This window comes from Chanos chanos, chromosome 9, assembly GCF_902362185.1.
Source record: "Chanos chanos chromosome 9, fChaCha1.1, whole genome shotgun sequence".
Lineage (NCBI taxonomy): Eukaryota > Metazoa > Chordata > Actinopteri > Gonorynchiformes > Chanidae > Chanos > Chanos chanos.
In genome coordinates this window covers 6,300,392-6,321,438 of record NC_044503.1, presented here as the reverse complement: position 1 = coordinate 6,321,438, position 21,047 = coordinate 6,300,392, and the positions used below count along the sequence as shown (strand labels likewise).

The 21,047-nt window shown below is 40.5% G+C and overlaps 1 protein-coding gene across 1 annotated transcript in view; it reads right to left on the bottom strand.

Annotated features, from left to right (window-relative positions):
* The window catches only part of itpr3 (inositol 1,4,5-trisphosphate receptor, type 3), a 28,927-nt gene extending 9,337 nt beyond the window's left edge, over nt 1-19,590 (bottom strand). Inside the window, exons 1-38 of the mRNA XM_030783528.1 lie at nt 19,499-19,590; nt 17,416-17,486; nt 16,994-17,115; nt 16,649-16,735; nt 14,693-14,851; nt 14,147-14,245; nt 13,537-13,620; nt 12,905-13,051; nt 12,386-12,481; nt 12,225-12,269; nt 11,753-11,892; nt 11,495-11,594; nt 11,164-11,324; nt 10,786-10,927; nt 10,407-10,565; nt 10,038-10,210; nt 9,748-9,867; nt 9,104-9,286; nt 8,675-8,926; nt 8,375-8,519; nt 7,960-8,104; nt 7,343-7,533; nt 7,103-7,223; nt 6,951-7,005; nt 6,651-6,816; nt 6,050-6,223; nt 5,874-5,948; nt 5,485-5,604; nt 5,137-5,259; nt 4,371-4,571; nt 3,816-4,067; nt 3,452-3,577; nt 3,136-3,261; nt 2,327-2,447; nt 1,772-1,953; nt 1,030-1,178; nt 319-427; nt 96-186 (exon numbers count right to left, since the gene is read on the bottom strand). Coding sequence (XP_030639388.1) covers nt 96-186; nt 319-427; nt 1,030-1,178; nt 1,772-1,953; nt 2,327-2,447; nt 3,136-3,261; nt 3,452-3,577; nt 3,816-4,067; nt 4,371-4,571; nt 5,137-5,259; nt 5,485-5,604; nt 5,874-5,948; nt 6,050-6,223; nt 6,651-6,816; nt 6,951-7,005; nt 7,103-7,223; nt 7,343-7,533; nt 7,960-8,104; nt 8,375-8,519; nt 8,675-8,926; nt 9,104-9,286; nt 9,748-9,867; nt 10,038-10,210; nt 10,407-10,565; nt 10,786-10,927; nt 11,164-11,324; nt 11,495-11,594; nt 11,753-11,892; nt 12,225-12,269; nt 12,386-12,481; nt 12,905-13,051; nt 13,537-13,620; nt 14,147-14,245; nt 14,693-14,851; nt 16,649-16,735; nt 16,994-17,115; nt 17,416-17,486; nt 19,499-19,590 — 5,104 coding nt within the window. The remainder of the gene's footprint in view (nt 1-95; nt 187-318; nt 428-1,029; nt 1,179-1,771; nt 1,954-2,326; nt 2,448-3,135; nt 3,262-3,451; nt 3,578-3,815; nt 4,068-4,370; nt 4,572-5,136; nt 5,260-5,484; nt 5,605-5,873; nt 5,949-6,049; nt 6,224-6,650; nt 6,817-6,950; nt 7,006-7,102; nt 7,224-7,342; nt 7,534-7,959; nt 8,105-8,374; nt 8,520-8,674; nt 8,927-9,103; nt 9,287-9,747; nt 9,868-10,037; nt 10,211-10,406; nt 10,566-10,785; nt 10,928-11,163; nt 11,325-11,494; nt 11,595-11,752; nt 11,893-12,224; nt 12,270-12,385; nt 12,482-12,904; nt 13,052-13,536; nt 13,621-14,146; nt 14,246-14,692; nt 14,852-16,648; nt 16,736-16,993; nt 17,116-17,415; nt 17,487-19,498) is intronic.
* Between the last annotated feature and the right edge of the window lie 1,457 nt (nt 19,591-21,047).

Below are 21,047 nucleotides of genomic sequence, written 5' to 3'. Positions count from 1 at the left end.
TCCTCAGATGTTTGGAAGAGTCATGCACAATTCAACATGTCATTAATAGCTCAGAACAAGACAGGAATGATAAAATAAGCTGATGCCCAAAATACCTCCGAGTTCAGCCAAATCTGCCTTGCTATTGCCTTTTTTGTTGTTGTTGAAAAGGTAGTTTTGAAGCAGCACCTTCCGCAGGGCAATTCCCTACGAGCAAAGCCATATCATTACACACTTTTGTACTTTTTCTCACCTTTGCTTTTTTCACACACACCCACACACATACAAACACAAGCACACACATACACAAATACACAAACACATACACTCAAAACTCACCTTCTCATCGAAGTCTAGAGTACGGATGAGCATTTCTTGAAGAGTTCTCAGAACCTTAATGCAAAGTTTCTCCTCTGAGTTCATAAGTGCTTTAGTGTGCATGATGAGCCTACGTATAGAACATGAGAAACAGACAGAACGTGCCATGAAGTATTCGAATTTCAATAATAATAATAATAATAATAATAATACAAGTTTATTTAGAGCCCAGTATCACTATTTATAGTCTCAAAGGGCTTTACATGTCTATAACAAAGTCAAATCAAAATTATATTATCCATAAGTTAAAGACAATAGATAAGTCTTTAGTCTGGCGTTATGTTAAGTTATGGAGAGAGTTTGCCTCCCTCATTTCTCTAGGCAAACCATTCCAGAGGAAGGGAGAGCAGTAGGAAAAGGCTCGGTTGCCAGCTGACTTCTTTTCAACTCTTGGAACGACTAATAGTCCAGAATCTTGAGAGCGCAGGGTACGAGGAGGGTTATGGGGTGTAATTAAGTCAGACAGGTAGGCCGGCGCAAGCCCATGTAAAATTTTATATGTCAATAAGAGGACCTTAAAATCTGCCCTCGCATGAATTGGGAGCCAATTAAGCGTTTCTTAAACATAAAGCAAACACTTTGTGTTGATTCTTAAAATGTTAACAACACGGTTCGTTTGAAGAGATTTAAATGTCCCTTAAAACCAAAGCTTAGCTGAGGACGAGCACCAACTTGGAGATGAAGCCCCCGGATTCACAGCGTGCCCTGGCATCAGTGCCCTCCAGGAATAACAGCTCAGGCTGCTGCAGCACGTCCACCAACACAGAGAGCTCAGCGTTCACCAGCGGCTTCAAACGCTCCTCCAGTGTGTTAATTATGTCCTGAGGAAGCAGGGAAAAAAAAAAAAAAAAACAGCATTTTTTTAACCCACATCTCTGGCAAAAACAGCTCTTTAAAAAAGAAAACTTTTTTTTTAAAAAAAAAAGCAGCTTAAGATTTCAGTTTAAAAAGGCCTGATTCTCAAAAGGGTTACAGGTCAAACACACCCTTTATTAAGCTCTTTCAGTTCAATTAAGTTTTTCCTTATTGGCATGATTGCTCGTTCACAAACTTGTCAGTGTGTTAAATATAATAAAATGACCCCAGTATGAGAAAAGGAGAGAAGCCATTACATTCTAGTTAATATTTAGTTTAACATTCCAGTTCTATGTCCAGTCTAGTTTGTCTGTTTTACTGGCTCACATATTTGCTGCTCCCTCTCTTATATATATATATATCACTTTGTTGTATTGTGCATCGTGCATCCTAGTTTCAACACCATACAGACCATAGACAACCCACACACTCACACAAGCTGTTTCACTTATGTATTAAATAAATAAATGTGTACACACATAAATGTATAACACATATAATGCCCACCACACCCCCCCCCCCCCCCCGAACTGTTCCACACACACACACACGCACACACCTGGAGTTTCTCTATGATGTTTTTGTAGTCTAAAGGGTTGTTGGAGACAGTGGGGCGACTGGAGCGAGAGGTGCTCTTCTGATGGCCGCTCGAGCGAGACAGAGAGTTCATAGCACTGTTGTTTAGCATCAGACTGATCTGAGCCTCCAACTCAATGGGAACTGAAATGGATCTACTCTTTGCTGCAGACAAACAATTAACCAGACAAAAAAGGTATCGGCAATTTAGCATGTTATGTTAATAAAAAAAATAAAAATAACATCAAGCTAAATCAAATTTAAAAAAAAAAAAATGAACATCAAGCTAAAACAAATTGAGGGTTTAACTTTTTTTTTTTTTTTTTAACTGTAATTAAATTAATGTCAGTTGATTTAAATTTGATTCGTTTAATTTAAATATTGGGGCATCTTCATATTTTCCTCTGTTGCTAATCAGAATTCATAATGTGCCCAACTCAATACATAAACAGAAAGCCTCAGAATTTAAAACCGAATGCGGGTAAGGGACATCAAAGACAAAACGAAAACAGGAAAGTCAGACGGGTAACAGCTTTACCGGTCATGGAGAGAGTGCGTATGCAGGTGTCCACCAGTCCTCTGTGCTGCGTTGGAAGCCACGAACAGTCCAGGAGACGCATGGTGGACTGCAGCAGGTGGGTCACAATGGTATGATGGGACTGGGCGTGTTGTGCAAGGGGATAAACATTAATACAATGCTTTACACATCATATGATTTTTGAACATGTCACATGTGTTATGCATTCATACGTTAGTCAGCGTTGGTCACTAGAAATGTAAAAAGAAATAGTTGGAGCAAACTGTTTAGAAACATAATTCAGACATGAATCAGATGGTAGGGTGATATGATTATGGAATCAGAAGCATAGAAGTTTCGATACTCTTATGGGCCACCTACTCACCTTCAGCCCCCAAAAATACAGAGATGCCAACAGGACTACGTGTTTTGAGCAATTTAGAAGAACAAGCACATGAAGGCCTCGCAAAATCTTAGAAAAATCTACTTTTTTTTTCCTGTTAAGTACAAGAATAAGCTCACAAAGAAAGGAAGCACTAAGAAAAAAAAAAGCTGCCACTGGGCCCCATCATCTAACACTTAAATTTTTGATTCGAAAGTCTTACAGTACATCCAAGATTCTTTGTTTTCCAGATGAAAAACTGGAGAATACAAGTGTCAGTGTAGTCAGTTTAGGTGCATGGAACAAATTAAGTTCTGAATTCATCGAACACCACTCAACATTTCAGAGTGACTGCTTGAAAACAGAATGAAAAGACCATGGCGCCTTGAGTGTGGGATATTGATACAGATTATTAAACCTGACCTCGAACACAGTCAGATCTACTTACCTGTAAAGAGGTGCTGTTCTCTGAGAACGGAGAGCTAAAGAAGGCATTGATGGTGTCTAACACCACATTAATGACGTATTTCTCCAAAACCGGATCAGCAAGTCGTTTCTCTCTGTTACTGCATACCTGCAAGAGAAAACACAGTATAAAAATCCGTTAGTTTACACTAACTTCTTAAAGCTGCTCTATTAACATAACGTACCCAAGATTCATCAAGGCATTGTATTTTTGAGGTAAAGAACACATTGCAAATGCATTAAAAATGATAGTTTTGTCAGGTTGTTTGGTCCAGTTTTCTCCGTAGGACAACACTCACCCTGGCCATATCCACAGTGAAGTTTTCAAACAGATTCCAGATGTGGTTGCTGGTGTAGATTTCTTTCATTTCTACCTCGGTGTCCACATAGCAGTGGTTCACAAAGTTCACGTAGGCGATTTTAATCTATCAGTCAATGGGGTAAAATGTTAAAATGTAAAACAGCTCCACACTTCCAATCTCAATCTCTTAGTAAAACTTTGTCTACATCATGTTCTTCACAGAAGTTGTTTAACGTTCATTGTTTAAAGTTAACAGTCACATATTTCATCAGTTTACAAATAAGTTTATGCATCAGAACAAACACGAACAGATACTTTACTATGAACAGCAGCTTTCTACATCTTGAAAGTGTCCGCCTCACCTCTGTAATACAGTCTTCATGTGTGACCACTCTCACTATGTCCTCTAGGGGCAGCAGCGAGGTGCATTTGATCTCAGTGTACACATTCTTCCCTTCCGCACACGCGGCCAACAGCTCCACCAGAGAGATGTGGTAACGGAGAGGACTGTTCTCCTGAACCCCTTCTCTGGCTTCGGCCATCAGCTGCAGCATGGTCGCAAAGGACTCCTTATCATTGTAAAACACCACCACGTCCTCCCCGGCATTGGTCAGCTAAGGTCAACGCAAATTTAAACAAATAAGCCAGGGCCACAGAAACATATTCATGTATTGATACGTGTTTTGTAGTACATGCATTCTCGTGGATAAAACTCAAATTCGCGCGTCGATATCGGACGTTACTGCTGACGTAGCGCTATAAACATCTTCTGTGATAAGGTCACATTGTGCTACTGATGCATATCTGTGGTTACTATATGGGAGCATGCCTAGGTTTACCCTCAAAGTTTTCGGTGGCCACTCATTAAGTGCTTGCCTCGGTTTTGCAGCGGTAAGGGCACGTAACCAAACTCCTACCTCAGTCATTATCATGTCCTGGCATTTCTTCACGTACTTTCCCTCGGCCTTGATAATGGTATGCAGGAAGTTGAGGTACTGCACGTGTCGTCCATGAGTGGCCAGGCAGTTAATGAAGTGTTGAAGCACAGACTCGTTAATCTCTGTACACAGCTGGTAGTTGTTGCTGAAGATGTGCTGGACCGTCTCTGCCTCTAGGAGCTGAGAGAAGTAAGAGATGAATGTGGAATATATATATGAGATAAACGTGTGGGAAATAAATGAGGAGGACAAAAACAGATGAACGAAGAATTAGGATAGAGAGAACAAAAATAGTGAGAGACAGAGAGAGAGAGAGAGAGAGAGAGAGAGAGAGAGAGAGAGAAAGAGTGAGATGGAGCAGTACATCTTATTTTGTGTAGAATAACAACCAGAATTCTGGTTTTTTTTAGGTGTGAAAATATTACTCGTCATTCTTAGTCAACACATGCGTAGGAGTTGGATGAAGTGGAAAGAAGGAAAAAAAAAAGTTAATTTCCTTTCCACTTATCTATCTTGGCTTGACAGCAATTCAAAATATTGCATGCCGCATTACAAAATCAAGTTTAAATACTCCTTAAATTCCATTCAAATCTATTCAGAAGTCTTCCCTTAAGGAATGGAACCTTATCAGCATTCATACATACATTGACTAGCTCAGTGTGTTCCAGCTATTTGACATGCAGACTTCAGGACTTTTGTGCCCTCTAGTCAGAATTTTTGTGGTAAACCAGGTAACAATGCTTACCCCAGGGTTGAGGAAGAGGTTTAAGTGCTTATGGAGCAGAGTTTGATTCTCTACATTTCCTGTGCAGAATTTTTGCAGGAAGAGGTGGGTGTACTTGATGATCTCTTGCATTTTTGTGTCGTTCTGGGAAAAAAAAAAGAGAGAGACAGACAGGCAGTGACCACATCAAAAAGAAAACCGTTTCATTTAAGCTAGTAGTTATAATGGTTATAAGTATAACCCTGGTAAGTGAATGGTAAGTTTGCACTGATTTATAAATAGATCCCCTTCCCCCCTCTCTCGCTCACATTTTGGCCTGATATATTGAAAATAATAAATATGTCATCTCAGTTAATAAATGACTCGTACCTTATCATAGGACACTTGCAACAGGTCAAGCATGAAATTATGCGCTCCCATGTTCTTCAGGAGTCTCTGTTGCTTCTTGAGAACACCAGTGTTGCACATCCTATTAAGTCTCTCCAGGATCTTTTGACAAAACAGCATCAAAAACATGAAATGCCCACACTTCTCTTGCTTCAAAGAAATTTCCTCTTCCGTAATGACTGTGGATGACTTAACGTTTCCAGCCAGTGGGTTGAAGGAGCGTCTTTATCTCTCTTTGAAGCTATACGTGAGCTAAGCCGAAATTGTATGTGAACTATGCCGAAAATTGCGTATCAATTAAGCGACTGTTTTGGGTGAATGACCTCTTTCAAGTTTTAGAAGTTTAAGAATCAATTTTGGGATGAACCAACCTCTTTGACTGTTTGGTAGTTTTCATTGCTCTTCTCAAGCTTATCCTTCTTGGTAACACCTTCGTCAGAAGGAGGCTAACCAGGAAAAAAAAAAAGTTTAGTTTAGAATATTCAGACATTTTTTTAAAAAACTCAAGCTATTACAGCACCCACACATTTCATTACTGTTTTGATACACCCACCTCTCCCTTGTCTTTCTTTTCTTTCTTGTCTTTCTTTCCATCTCCCCCTGAGCTCCCTTTCTTGTCAACCCAGAGCTCAGATTTTTCCACCATGGTGCGCAAGCGATCGAGGTCGCTCTTTATGAGTTTGTAATTGTCTACGTCTTGAGTTGATATCAGTAGCTGGACCTATAGAAGACATACAAGGCACAAAGCAAACGTCTTGAATAAACTAGTTCAAAATTGAACAGTTTGCCGAAGATATCTATGGAACACACTGAATTGTTACACCTAACTAAAGACTCATTGGTCATGACTTGTTGACATTAGTGTCGTACCTGGGACATTGTTCATGAAAAAGGATTGCCCAGTTAGCAAGATAACCATGGCCAAAAAAGTCAAACCTGGTCCAGTAGGAGAACAGCTGAGGAACATCCCTGTGGGATAATACTGACTCCTGACGTTACTGAAGTCATCCAGCTAACTGTGAAATTCTACCTCATGAAACACCCCACTGAATCCAGTTAACATAAATACTTCATTCAGGTACTGACTGGTAACGGTTGGAGTCTTCTTGGATGCATTTCATCATTCAAAGGTTGGTTGGTTGGTTTACCTGCTTAAAGGCATGCAGAACCTCCTGTCTCTGGCTAAAGTGTTTGAAGAGGAGTTGAAGGGCCCCAGAGACCAAGGGGGGATACTCATGCATGATGAGATGGATCAGCACACGCAGAAACATGCGCCCTCCCTCGTCGTCCACCTCCAGAATGCTGTTCCCCTTCCTAACATGCATGTCACCCAGAGTCACATGTGTTCAAGCCCCCAGATACATAGAGACATGCAATAACATTCCCTCCAATACATGGACAGAACATGAATTAACATGAACAGCATAGAAAAAAAAATGAATACACACGCAACACCAAACATGGCCTCCGCCTGCTCCCCAATACGCTGTAGGTTTATGGTGGCTGTAAAAGGACAATATTGCATGCATTCATCACATTGTGGTCTTGAGGTCAAAAAATTACCGAGCCATTATTCATTCCCATTTGAAGCACTGCCTACCTGCATGCTCTGTGGATGATGTGGCATCTGCATCTGCCATGGGATAAACCTCAACAAATTCCTTCTTGAAGACAGACAGCAAGAATGACAGACGGTAGTCTAGACGCACATTTAGAATGAACTGCGCCGACAGATCATCAGCAAGGAAAAAAGAGGAGGACAGAAGATGTTAGAATACAGTCACACAATTGAGTTTTCACCATAGAAATGGCTTTTCCATCTGGACTGTTGAAGACAAACCTGTAGTATCTCCAGAATCTTCAGTTTGGTGTCCATTACAGTGATGTCCTGATTGTTGATGCTGTCTTTGCTGCGGCCGTCCAGGTTAATGCCTGGTCGCCCCGGCCCTATAAACATGGACTGCTTTCGGCTAAGAACCATAGTGCTCATCATCTGTCCCATTCCATGAATGGAGCGTTTCATGTTCTTCCCTGAGGAAAAAGAAGAAATGAGATATTGTAAGTAAAAAACAAAGAAACAGCGTTCACTCTGATATCAACCACTGTGGCATTCATTACACTTTTATTACCATACAAGCAAGGCAAGTAATGTGACTAAAAAAAATACTAACAGGAACAGATAACCTCAATAGAAAAAAGAAAAAAAGAAATTTCTCATAAATGAGTGTAACTTATTCGAAACTTTCTTGAGAGTGCAACATTTGATAATTCAGTGTTTTAGGGAATCTCTTGCATCAGGGTTTTTTTTTAGTTACTTTATTTCATTACTTTACTACTTTTTACTTTTTCTTTAAAACTCTGTTTTTCCAGCAGAAAATCATTATACTGTTTTTCTGTCCTATTTTCCATACTTTAAAACTCCTTGATGTTTCCAACTTTTCAACTCTAGGTACTCACCGGCACCATCATCTTGGAACGGATGGTTTGCAAGGGCTGGATTTGGGATACAGTCGATAATACCAAGCAGTGTGCGTGTCAGCCTCAGTAGCTCAAAGAAGCTGTAGAATCCAAAGTAGATGAGATGTCTGGCAAGACTCACCACCTAAAATAAGATGCTCATTGTAAGATCTGACTTCAAGAGCAGGCTATTTCTAATCTATTTGTACAGTGTATTGCAACAGGAAAACCTAAATTTCGAAAGACAAAATTACTAGTGCAACAAGTCCTCAAAAACCACGATCTTTTAAAAGCCAAATCTGTTCACATGAATTAGATTACAGATTCCAAAGACCTGGTCTAAAACCTGTTTTTAAAGGCAGGCATTTCTGAAAACGCCACTGATCCAAGCGTAAAGTAGTCTCATAACAGTCACCTCGTAGGTAAGTTTATTCTTCTCTTCATTAGCAAAAGGCAGGTCATCGTTGAGGACGTTGTTGAGATATTCCTCCATAAACGCCATGGAGTTGGCAAATTTGTTTTTCTTATTGTCTCTCGAGGAGTCCATGTGAGAGTCATAACTGAGACCAAAAGATTTAAAGCAAAGTCAGACACGTAGAACTGTCATGGAGAGCCATTTTTAGCAATTTACTAAGATAACACATCACCAGATACGATACAGCACATATTAAAAGCACTGTTGTTTTGGGCGACGGGGCGGGGGGTGAGGCCTTACTCTTTGATGGAGATAGAGGTGGGAACCTCGGTCCACAACCGAGCGAACTTGACAGGCGTAACGAGCTCCTGAGGGTCACGGTCGACATGCGCATGCAGCATGAGCCTGCAGAAGGACGCACGCAGGTCATAGGGCAGCGTCTCATCCATCATACAAAGAAATATCAGTTCCACATCCAGCTGCTTCGAAATCTCGTCTATGGCCAAGTACTGCCTATCCAGACACATTCGTGCGTACAGCTTCAGCTGGTACCTAGCGGGAGAGAGAATCAGCTTGTTGAACTAAAGTTGAGATGCAGGCAGTCGTAAAAACACGTACTTTTTTCAAAGAGCTTTCAGAGATAGCTTGTTGTTTGGTTGTTTGAGGGATCAGCAGTGTCGCACTGATTGACCTTAATGTAAAACTTATGGGAAAAAGACGGAGAAAGACCTGTAGTATGTCAGCACATTTTCGTCATGAGCATTTCCCTGTCTGGCCTCCTGGGCCAGCTGACGAATGCTCTTCTCTTGCTTCTCATTCGTCTTGTCGGTCCAGACCAGCCACACTTCATCTTCCTCTCCAAAGTCCTCCATAAACTCAGACGCATGGGAGTTCTCCTTGGGAGTTCGTCGTCTGTGCCAGTACACACACACACACACACACACACACACACAGGCATGCGTATTGTAGCGTTGATTAAAGTAGTAACAGTTTATATAAAATTATTTTCTGAGACAGCTTTTTTTTTTAAAAAAATGATTTATGGGGATATTTCAGCTGATGTTAGAGCCATTGTAGAGTCATTCTAGGATGTAAATTTAATCCTCCGAGTGTTAATAACAAATAAACACGTTCACAGTTGATTTGACACTAAGAGGGAATTTAACCGTAGCCAGATTGATGTGGAGGAGAATTTTCCACATTTCAATGTAGCATTTTTTCTGATTGCTTCAAAGCCAAGAACAATCCACACCCTCTTGTACAGACCTCTTGTTACCACAAAGAACAAAACATTCCCTGGTTGTTATAGGTGAACAGCCTGCAAACGCTCCTGTGGTTGATTCACTGCATACCTGTCTAACTGTGTTACTCACTCTGTTTTAATGAGAATGTCCTGGTTCTTGGGATCCAGGACACACTTACAGATGAGCTCCTGGGTTACGGGGATGGCCACATTATTAGACACACACAGGTCTGACAAGTAATCCAGAAACCTAAAGAGTTCCAGAAATATCAAGATTTTACACACACAAATAATAATGGTTGAGGACTGACTGCAATGTCACTTTGAGTCCGCTAATTAAGGTCTCCAAATAAAGATATATCACTGACAAGAGATGGCTTGTCTACAACAAGAACACATATAGACGAAGAGAACCGGCACCTGGGTTCTCTGTTCCTGCGCACCAGACTGACAAAGGTCTCCACCTCAGTCTTTGTGATGTGCTTCTCCAGCAGTTTACGGTTGTTGTGCAGCAATGCAGTAATGGTGTCCTCAGCGAGGATGTCATAACCAATCTGAGACTGCATAACTCCAAACTGCTTGGCAATGTACTCCTTCACGAATTGAATGTAGAGGAACAGATTTAACCATTTTACGGTTTTATGACTTTGAACAAAGGAAGGAAAAAAAGGATTTGAAACCCCTGGTAACTGCTGCTGTACTACTAAATGGGTGTGTTCGCTTGTTTGTTTGGGTTAAATGTTTTTAAAGGAATAAAAAAGACACATTCATGGCGCAAGGCTTCCGTACCTGATTTTTGCGATAGTCTTCTTGTGAGTGACGCAATATACGATAGCAGAGGCGCAGCATGTATTGGTAGGGGGCATTTTTCTGGTCTGACAACTCCTCCAGACGAAGCACAGAACCTCCCTCTCTCTCTTTAAATGGAGCTTTGATAATCCCAAATACCTATGAAGGATAGTTTGAAGAGATTGTATATCAGACCTAAACAGGGGGATGTGTTATATCTAATGAAAAGCTTTCAGATGAAAGTGAAACATATTCTAGGGAAAAAGACAAGATTGCCGAGTTTTGAGGTCAGTCTTTCGATGTTCTTTAAGATTGTGTGCAACTTAGAAGAAAAAAAAAACATGATCAATACTGTTGTGCTGTGTTGGCATATTTTCACCTGTTTGAGAATGTTTTGTTCACGCATAAGCTTCTGTCTCTCTCGGTTGGGCTTGGTCATTGTGACCTCCAGTACTGCCTGACCACTGTTAGGAGTGTCCACCACAAAGAACACAAGGTCTTCTAGCAGCTTAATGGCAAATCTGCACAGGAAAAATACAGCAGTTCAAACTCCTTTTCGCACTCCAAATAGGTCTACTGAGTGCCTCAATGTCTGTTTACTTGTTTATAAGAGTGCCTGAATGCAAGAGGTTGGTCTAGTTCCCTGAAGCATTTGTGTTTCCAGTAAATAAAAATTATTGTGTGTGTGTCTGGAGGGGGTGCGCATGTGCGTGATCAGAATTAAATGTGACTTTTTTTCTCCATCTCTTCGTTTTACCTGCGGTCATTCTGACTGATGAAACCATTATTGAACTTGTCGACCACTGTGCTCAACATGAAACTAGCATCATTTGCAAAATCCAGGTCCCGGATCTCCATGACTGGCACGGACACAATCGCAAACGCTTCCTTATCCTCTTTAGTGGGGCAAGTGCCCAGCTAAAATTAACAAAAACCAAAAAAGAAAAAAAGTAGAGCAAAAAATCGATATAGGTCAACACTCACTCTAGATGTTTAGCAGATGAAGCCTTTAGCAAGAGCACAAACTACAAAATTTGTGAGTTCAGAAGTTTTTGAATAACATTTACTGTAAGGACACAGAAACTCACCATTAAACGGATGGGTCTCTCTTCATCAATGTCAATGGGCACATTTGTGCTCTGGATCCATGTATTGGTGCACAGATGACGAAAACGCACGTAGGAATTTCTGTTAAACAAACAGACATCACACACGGATCAGAACCGATGTGTGATATATATATCACAAGAACAAAAGCACAGAAAACCCTTCCCTTAGGCTGTGCTTGGTTTTTACTTTTGACATTGTGAAATTTAGGCGAAGCACGCTGGATGGCGAGCCAGTACCTGGGAACGAATGAATCGGTTTTCTGCAGGGTGGTGGGGTCCAGTTCGAAGAGGGAGGCAATATCATTCCCCTGTGAAACAGCCACCAGTTTGTATTTTATCCTCTCTCCTAAACTCCTCTTATTGCGGGCGCTGTCCCTCTGAGGAAAACACACACGCTTCACAGTTAATCCAAAATGCATAACACATAATCACACTGATATGTTCATTATTTACAAAGTCAACACTTAACTTATTTGAATTGAGGACTGATGCCCAAAGACACTGAACACTATTCGCATGCCAGATACATTTGGGCCTAGTTCTGAAATAATTTAGTTTCTTTGTTTATAAATGTAGCTAAAATATGTGGACTTCTAGCATGGTTTTGTAGTTGACTACTTGTGGTCAGTTCCCATGTATAAAGCATTTAGTGAGTCTATAGCTAAAACAACATATGATTAATATTTAGCACATTAAAACTAATACCAACCATTAACTGCATATCATTACTCTCCTCTTTATATCCTGGATTCTCCTAAAACAACATTAAATAACATTATCAGTTTTTAAAATTAAACAAAGGAAAAAAAGATCAAAGACACAAAACTCAAACACTCTAGTTGTATCTGTGACTTGATCTTTGACCTTTACCTCTGCAGCAAGGTAGTTTCCTGTTGCCAGGTGTTTGAAACGGTACAAACTGTTCCAGTGCCCCGCTCCTCCACGACAAGGGTCGTGATGTACCACCTAAAGGGCATTAATGCAAACAAACAAACCAAAAAAATCACCAGCTTAAAGGAATGAGAAATTTATCCAAAATAAAGAATGGTTTCTGCTTCGCTGACCTAACGTAAAAGCGACCGTGATTTTATTATATGAACGTATTTAACGTCCATTGAAGCTAACGTGAAATAAATCGTTAGGATGCCTTTAAAAAGTTGCGGCACGTGAGTTTGTTGCAACAAACTAAATCCTTTCACTGTGAAAAGATAAGCCATATAAATATGGGTTTCTCGTCTACATTCCCTCTGTGGTGCACACTCTCGTCAGGCAGTCTCTCGGGACGGCTCGTGACAAAAAACGATTGAGACATCATAAGACATAATACAAGAACAACTCAAGTGAAATTCATTTAAAAAAAAAAAAAAAAAAGGTATCACATGACCAAACCTCCACTTCCCACAGTGCATTGGAGCTGGTGGCTGAGGTAGCTGACTGGCGCAGGGTGGTGCGGAGAAAGACGTGCAGTTTGGATTTGTACTCGTCACAGGTCAAAAACTTTTCCTGCTCGGCGTGGAAGAGACGAACCACGTCCCCCTGCCAAGGCAAGAGGTTTTTAAAGCCCCCTCATTCCAGCATTTACATGTAGCGTTAGCTGAGCTGCACTCAAGGCAAGCCGAATATATCTATTTATTCCACACACTGAGATCAGGATTTACTGCCAAATGTTGTGCCAGAATGGCTTAGCGTAAGATGTATTTAGGACAAAAGATGTAAACAGCTTCAGGGTTTGAATTCCGAAACATTACTACTCACAGGGATGAGGGACATAATTTGACTAAAAACACTAATACCAGGGTCGTATTACAGATAGCCTAAAGGTTATTTGGCTTTCCACCTCCTTCACTCTAACTACTCACACTCTTTCTCTGGGTTTCTGAAATCTTGAAATTCTCACATTTCAAGCCACTGACAAGTTTAGTGAGTGGAAATTAGCTACATCCTCCAACCAGCTGACTTTCTTTTTTTTTTATTTATAATAAAACAGGTATTTGTGTAAAACAATGGATGTAAAAACTTACTCCTTTGAGGACTTCATCTTTGTGGTCACTGTACATCATAAACAGGTTAATCTTCCAGCTGGTGTTGCCATTCACAGAATTCACCTGCAGAGGGCGATATTTAATTACAGTAATCTTACTGACAGATTGCATAAGTGGCTCACAGCAATAAGGGTCAATTTGCTTTACAATTTAGGCTGCAGTTATGTTTAATTTGTTTTCCATAATATGTTTAATATGTGTAGGTTCTATCCAAGGCCTGGATTACAAATCATTAAACACTGACATCTCCACTGAACAAAAACTTTTCGTTCATGCTTTCACTCATTTATTTGTTCCTTATTTCTTTCTCTTTCTTGTCATTATTTTTGTACCATTTGTGACGACATGTACACCTGATTCCTGACGTATGTAACCTGACAACGTCAGCGTCAAGTTCTGACTTTCCAGAAAGAAAAAAAAAAAAACACTTTTCCAAGAGTTGTCTCTGACTGGAAAAAAAAATAGTCTTCCTGAAAGCATTTCAATAACTAACCAGGCTTTTCTGCACTCCATCCCACAGTCGGTCCCTTTCATTAACCACAGCACCCAAATGAAAAAAAGAGGAGAGTTTTCAGAAGAATGGGCCCACCTCTTTGCAGCCAGGGTGGTCGGTGAGTTCGTAGTTGCTGGCATGTAGGGGCTGGCCTGCGTTAACAGGGTTTAGGATCACTTTGTCTCCAACCACTACCTGCCACAGAGCATGGTCAACAGGACAAGAAGAAAGTTTAAAGGGCTGTCAACTGTTTAACGGAGTTATATCTTAAGCAGTTTTTCTGAATAGGGGGTCAGGGTGACTGGCTACTTGGAGCCGTTTTATCATATGCGTGTGCTTGTCTTTGTGCTGCATTTGCATGTGTTTGTATAGTGATACATGTGTTTGTTTGTTTGCGTGTGTGTGTGTGTGTGTGTGTTTGCACATGTGTGTTTGCACATGTGTATTTGTGTGTGTGTGTGTGTTTGAACATGTATATGTGTGTGTGTGTGTGTGTTTGTTTGCATCCGTGTGTGTGTGTGTTTGCACACGTATATGTGTGTGTGTGTGTGTGTGTGTGTGTGTGTGTGTGTGTGTGTGTGTGTGTGTGTGTGTTTGTACATGTATGTGTGTGTGTGTGTGTGTGTGTATAATGTATGTTACATTGTCCCCGTTGGCTCGCAGTTTCCAAAAGGGCTGGATGAAAAGCCAGGAGCCTTCATTTCCCGTGGCGTCCAGCGTAACTCTCATGGCATTCTTTTCCAGCAGGGCAGGCAGACGCTTGTTCACAGTCAGGTACTTGTTGCTCTTCATATGTAGCAGCTGACAAAACATGACAACAGACAGCGTTTTACTTTGAATGAGCTAACGCCCTTTTTTTCCACTCTTATCTTTCCCATGACTCATCTAACTTGCCCTGGATGAGTGCTCCCCTGTACTATGTCTGATGTTGTCTTTCCAAACAGTTTAAGTCCATTCTGTCTATTATCACACTACCATTTTGCACTGAAATTTCCATAACTACTCGTTTTTAGTAATAGCCGTTAGTCTCTGCCTTAAAAGGAAATTTAGTGTCTTTCCATGCTTCAGTTTGACTTGTATGACCCCCCCCCCCCCCCCCCCCCCCCCCACACACACACACACACACGCACCCTTCAACCCCCCCTCCCTTTGTAATGCTGCTGTTGAAGGGTAGAATGAAGGTCCACCTGGGCCTACAGAATAACGCACATACATGCACAAAACCTTTAAGTTGGTCTCTTTTTTTTTTGTGGTGGGAGAGGGGGAGGGGGGTTGTTTGTCTCGTTTCTTTTCACAATGTACATATTCCAGCTATGTCAAAATAATTTAGAAACACCTCAACAACATGCACGTCATGTACCTCCCTCTCTTCCTAAGTCTCTTAAACCAGGTTAGAAATAAAGAGCATTTTAGTAATTGCCATGGGTGGGTTTCCAAACAGCAGTTAAGGCTCAGAGGATTCAAAGGAACATTTTCTATTTTCAGATATCAGAGGAAAGTCCAGTTTCCTTATAAGCCGCTCTGGTTACAGAGAGCCCAGACGTGTAGACTTTATCAGCGAGTCCATAGAGCAATTGAAAGGAAACATGCTTTTGTTTCATGACTCATTTGCCCTATAAGCTCTCACTGTGTGCTTAACAATTAAAACGTCTGGTCTCATTCTCTTATACATACTCCTCGTTTACAGAGCCAAGTTTTTATTACCCAATCGCGTAAACCTCTCCCCTGGCTCAGTGAGACCCCTCATTAACTATGACGTAAAATATGGGATATGAAAGTAATGAAACATGAGAAACTACTGTGGTAAACTGGTAATGAGTTATTTGATAACAACGTGAGATGGGAAATTCTTTTAATGAATTTCGTTTAAATTAACAGTTAACACGTTATTATAGATTAACAGGGAATCAAGCAACTTCTGAAAATTCCTCTGAATGCACAGAAGAACTGAGCTGATCAAGCATTTGGTGAGGGGTCCAAGAGTAAGAGCTAGTGTGTCACTGAGTAGCTAATCTTTTGTTTCCAGAAACACAGACTAATGACATGGAAAGAAAAAAAAAAAAACTTTCCAAAATTTGAAGCATGACACTCTCACTACCCATACAAGGTACTTGAGAAACTAATAGTGTGGCAGTCTTTTGCAGCCAGGTTTTCCCCAAAACAAGACTTGAACAATTCATGTTTTGTGGATACACAGACTCTGTATGAAGTATATTCAGATACAGAACGTTGCATTCTTTGAGCCATAACCGAAAGATCCTTTAAAAAGTGGAAAGCACAGCTTAAAAGCCATCTCAGAAAAGCTTTTTTTTTTATTAGATGGAAACAAACAAAAGATGAAAACATCATAACCGGTTTTGCAGCTATTAAAAATATTTTACCTGCGAAGCATTTATAATACCACAAGTTATGGCCCAAGGGGGATCAGGAAGAGACCGTGGAGGATTGTGGGTTTGTACCACAAGCAGGATGGTGCAGTGCTGATGTGACAGGTTCTCTTAACTCCACCACTGCTCCAAAGGTGAGTGTTCTCTCACACTGATAGTAATAATGGTATATTTGGTAAATTGCTCCAGATGAATGGATTAACATATATACCTGGATAACACTGCCGTACTTCACCACATCACCATGGACCTTCTTGTTCTCTGCTTCATTCTGTTTCTGCTCCAGGTTGGACGCATGCTGTGTCATATCCAAAAAGAAGCAAATTACATTTTCGTGACTTTAGAGAACTTCACATGAGCCCTCTGGTATTATGTAATCTATGACAGCTAATTACTAAATACCACGGTAATTTTTTTTTTTGTGGTGGGGGGGGGGGGGGGGGGGGGGTGGAGGGTTCTTGTTGTTGTTAAAACAAAGGAACCAGAGAAGCGAGAAGTGTTTCACGCCCTTTTATGCATGAACACACGGGTTAAACTTCAGGTCTGGATCTTTTACCTGTAATTTCTGAAGAAGTACTACATCTGCAATCTTGTCCTTCTCGTGTTTGGCCTGCTTAGCTTTCCAGAACTGCTTCTGTGCCGAGTATCGGCTCATAGGACAGACCTTGAACAGGCAGTCTAAAGCCCAAAACACGTCACAGAGAAAGACTCAGGTATTACATAGATTTAAAAAACACACACATCTGTTTTGTTTTGCTTTTTTTTTTTTTTTCTCTCTGAATTTACTCAGAACAAGTTCTGTCTATAATGAGGAAGTGTGGTGTTGACGTAATAGCGGCCAATCTACTGATCTTTCATGGTTCAGCTGATGTAAGATATCAAGTTTTTTGTTTGCTTTTTTTTTTTACTTTGCTCTAAAAAAGGGGGGGGGGGGAGAGAGAGATATAGCTGCAAAAGTTGAAAATGTTCCCAGCTAACCTCTGAACTTTTTGGGTGGATTGTCCAGATCTCCTGCTGCTGGTTCCACCACACAACGGTCATCTACCAGTCTGAAAAATTTAAGACCAAAGCAGACGTTCAACAAACTGATGATTTACAGCGGACATTTTCATGCGGAAATATTTCACAAGTGACTGCATTTTGGGCAAAATGTATCTGTCCTCATTTCAGACTCTCTACCACTCCACTATTATTACCTAGAGATAACAGTCTGGGTTGTTCACATCCTCAATCCATGTGAAGATGTCTCAATTGTTATTTATTTCAAATGGGTTTTTTTTTTAAAAAAATGGTTTAAAACCATGCAGGTATTAAGTGTACACAGGAGCCCATGTGTAAGGGAGTAAGACAGCAGTCATGGTATTGTTCAGTTACCACCTGTTAGAACAAGAACGAACAGTAAAACCAGACGTGAAGCACTCAGGAGAGAGTTTAAACAGTGACACTGGACAGATTTGTCTTGTGCTTGCTCTAAAAGTGATAAAGTTGACCTGAACTTAACTTGTCCTCAATTCCTTAAGTTCTGATGACCAGCCAAGAAAAAAAGTCATTTATCAGAAGGATCCAGGGCAGCTAGCACCTCTAAATATGCAAATTCTTAAAGTCTAATTTAATGACACTATATTTAGCAGTTATGGTCCGAGATCCCTGAACGCCAAGGTTCTTGGGCTACACTGATCTTATGCATATGGCCACTGTAACATTCCTGTGGATAAATGCACTCTTGAGAAAGTGCATTGCCTTTTCAGAATGATTTTGCTTTGCTCACAGCATTTAAGTGTTTAAGCAATAACCTACTTTTGTCATTGGTTCTGTGCTTTTTCAGCTGCATTTCCCAGGTCAACATGTCATGTAGCAATATAGTAACATCATATAATGTTAAATTTTGCAAATAAAACTACGCAGTGTCACTAACCAATGTTTATCTGGAGCAGGGTTTTTTTCGACCCTTTTTGACATCATGCACCCCCCTGTCCCCCAACGTTTGCACTTGCCAACCCGTGTCTCCTTTTCCATTTTAGCCTGCTTGCCGGTTTGCGCCCAAAAATCTCCTAATCTTGCGTCCCCCTTGACAGGTGCTCGACAGGTGTCTTACATTACATTATCCAGTTTACCTTAACGTATGCAATCGCCCTCAGCTAAACTTTGACTAGGGCCTACATGATTCATTTAGTGGATAAATATTAAACTGACTCTTAAATTTCTGAGAAATCTGAGAGGTAGACTTAGCCCTGGTAAAACACAACAGTCTGAAATCAAAATATTGCAAAATATTGCAATGGATTGAATATTACACAGAATGAGCATGGATTTAATTAACTTAAGTGAAAACTCAACTTTGAGAAATTCTTTAGTGTTGAAAGTTACTGGCTGTTTGTTTACTGGTGTCTTATTCTTAGCTGTATATGATAAGTTTTGTTACCACTGGGGGTTTTCACCATTCCTAGAGAACAGCCGTAATATCATCAGGACAAAGCGACTTTATCATTGCAAACAATATCATTGTAAACAGTAACATTATCATTAATAGACTGTCGCACGCGACTGACCCCCAACACACTGGACCAGAAAGGAGCGATGGGCCGATAAAATTTACAAATTAGGTGTGGATGGACAGTGTTTACGATGTATCGTGGGATGTGCGCTTAGATAAAATGTGGGTGCTTTCTGAGAGCAACCAAAAAACTGGTGGTTGTATATAACCCTAAAACTTTCCTCAAGGTTTCACTGAGGAATTACCGGACCAAAACGCAAGTACCAACCTGAAATAACAACGATTCAGTATCAAGTCAGTCCCAGAAATGTAAAAAATGTCATTCAAAATTGTTGTATATTATACACATTTACAAATAGGTTTCACTGATTTATTGGTATTGGTATGACACCTGAGTGATTCGTCGCTTAGCCATTAAAACCGTTAACAGGCAGAAAAAAAATTCAGACTCGACTTGAAAAATTCAAACTTCGCACTGTAACGAAAGGTCCTACTTCAGTACACTACTGTCCTCCTCATGTAGGAAGTGAAGCTGAAGAAGAAGGTACTTGAAGAAAATTCACTTACCCCAAAGTGCTTATAAACCCATTGACAGTGCCTTCTGCATAGAGGGAAACAATATCCCCAATATGCAAGAAACTTGACATTGAATCAGACATCTTCGGAGACTAAAGTAATTGCTCAAGCCATAAAATGAATAATTGGAGTTTTGCTCTTCGTATAACTTTCTTCGATAGAGCGGCGTAGCTTACAGTTTTTAAGAACAAGGCTCTTCCTGATACATTGGGTGTAGGCTCTCAAGTATCCCTCCGTTTAGTTGTAAATACATTCCTAAAGAGCTTGACAGTTCATTTGAATGGGATTCATTACTGCATTTCCATTTAATACAGCAGTGCACTCAGCGGTGGCTACTAATAAGCCCTTATGTCCTGCTGAGTCTCTTAAGTAAACGCGGCACCTGGGAGTACAGTAGTTGAAACAGGAAGCATGCGTAGATAGCCCAAGTCAAAACATACCGACACTAAAGGAGGATAACATCAAGCGCCTTAAGTGCATGTGTGAAGTAAAAGACTAAAACAGCAGGCTGCATTCTCTTACGACGTCAGCTAATCAGATCATGAAATGATACATCGTTTTAACATTCTACTGGCGTGTTTGTTTTAATGTTTTATTTGGCTTTAAAGTTGGCCTGTTTGTCAAAATTTATTAGAACCTGCATTTCTTTACGATGTAAAAAAAAGAAAGAAAGACAGAAAGAAATATGGACCGTCCTGGTTCTAATGAAAGCGTTTAGAATGGCGTCAGGACTGAGTGTATAAGTATATTCAAAGATTGGCGCAACAAAGCGTTCGCCTATGAAGTGATGTTTTACATCCTGTAGCCCCCAAGACAACTTCAAACCACAAACCTGTCGTATCACGTGAGACGGCTGGTTGAGGTTTTCCGCTGACCACCGCTGTCTGGTGGCGAACGGAAAAGTTTATGTGGGCTACTTTAGGTTAGGAAGGTTGGCCTAATTAACTAAACATTTTGACAAGTGATATGAAAGCTGATTGTATGAGTTTGATTGTATGAGAGTTTGAAAGGATGTACAGTGTGTGTAATATTTTTATTTGTATGCACCAGCAAATCTGAAAAGACACTGCAAAGTGTTTTTCCCTGAATTGTTCTAAGCTTTCTTGCATGTGCAGCCCTGGGCCAGGTTTAGCAAAATAACGTACATATGGTAGCATCATCAATAAGAACAAATCCACATAGTGTTGAGTGCATCAGCCTCCAGCTGTCCTCGCAAAGCATTCACCATGTTTCTGGTTTAGCACAAGGTGTAACTTAGCTGTACCTTAGGGATTTTAGTGAATCAAGTCCCAAGTGTGATTACTACGAGGCAAATTCCCCCAACAGCGGAGACCCACCCACTTGCTTTTCTTAAATAGTAAGCTTCCTGTTTCAACAGACAAATGTTCACGAGCCAAGCCGTCGCACAATACAAGGTGCACATGGCCTAAAAATAGCAACATTCGCATTTGATTTTAAAACTTCGACTCAGTTTGGGGGTTGCCGTGTGATTTACGAGAGCAGGCCTACTGTACCTCAATGATCATATGTTAGTTGAACA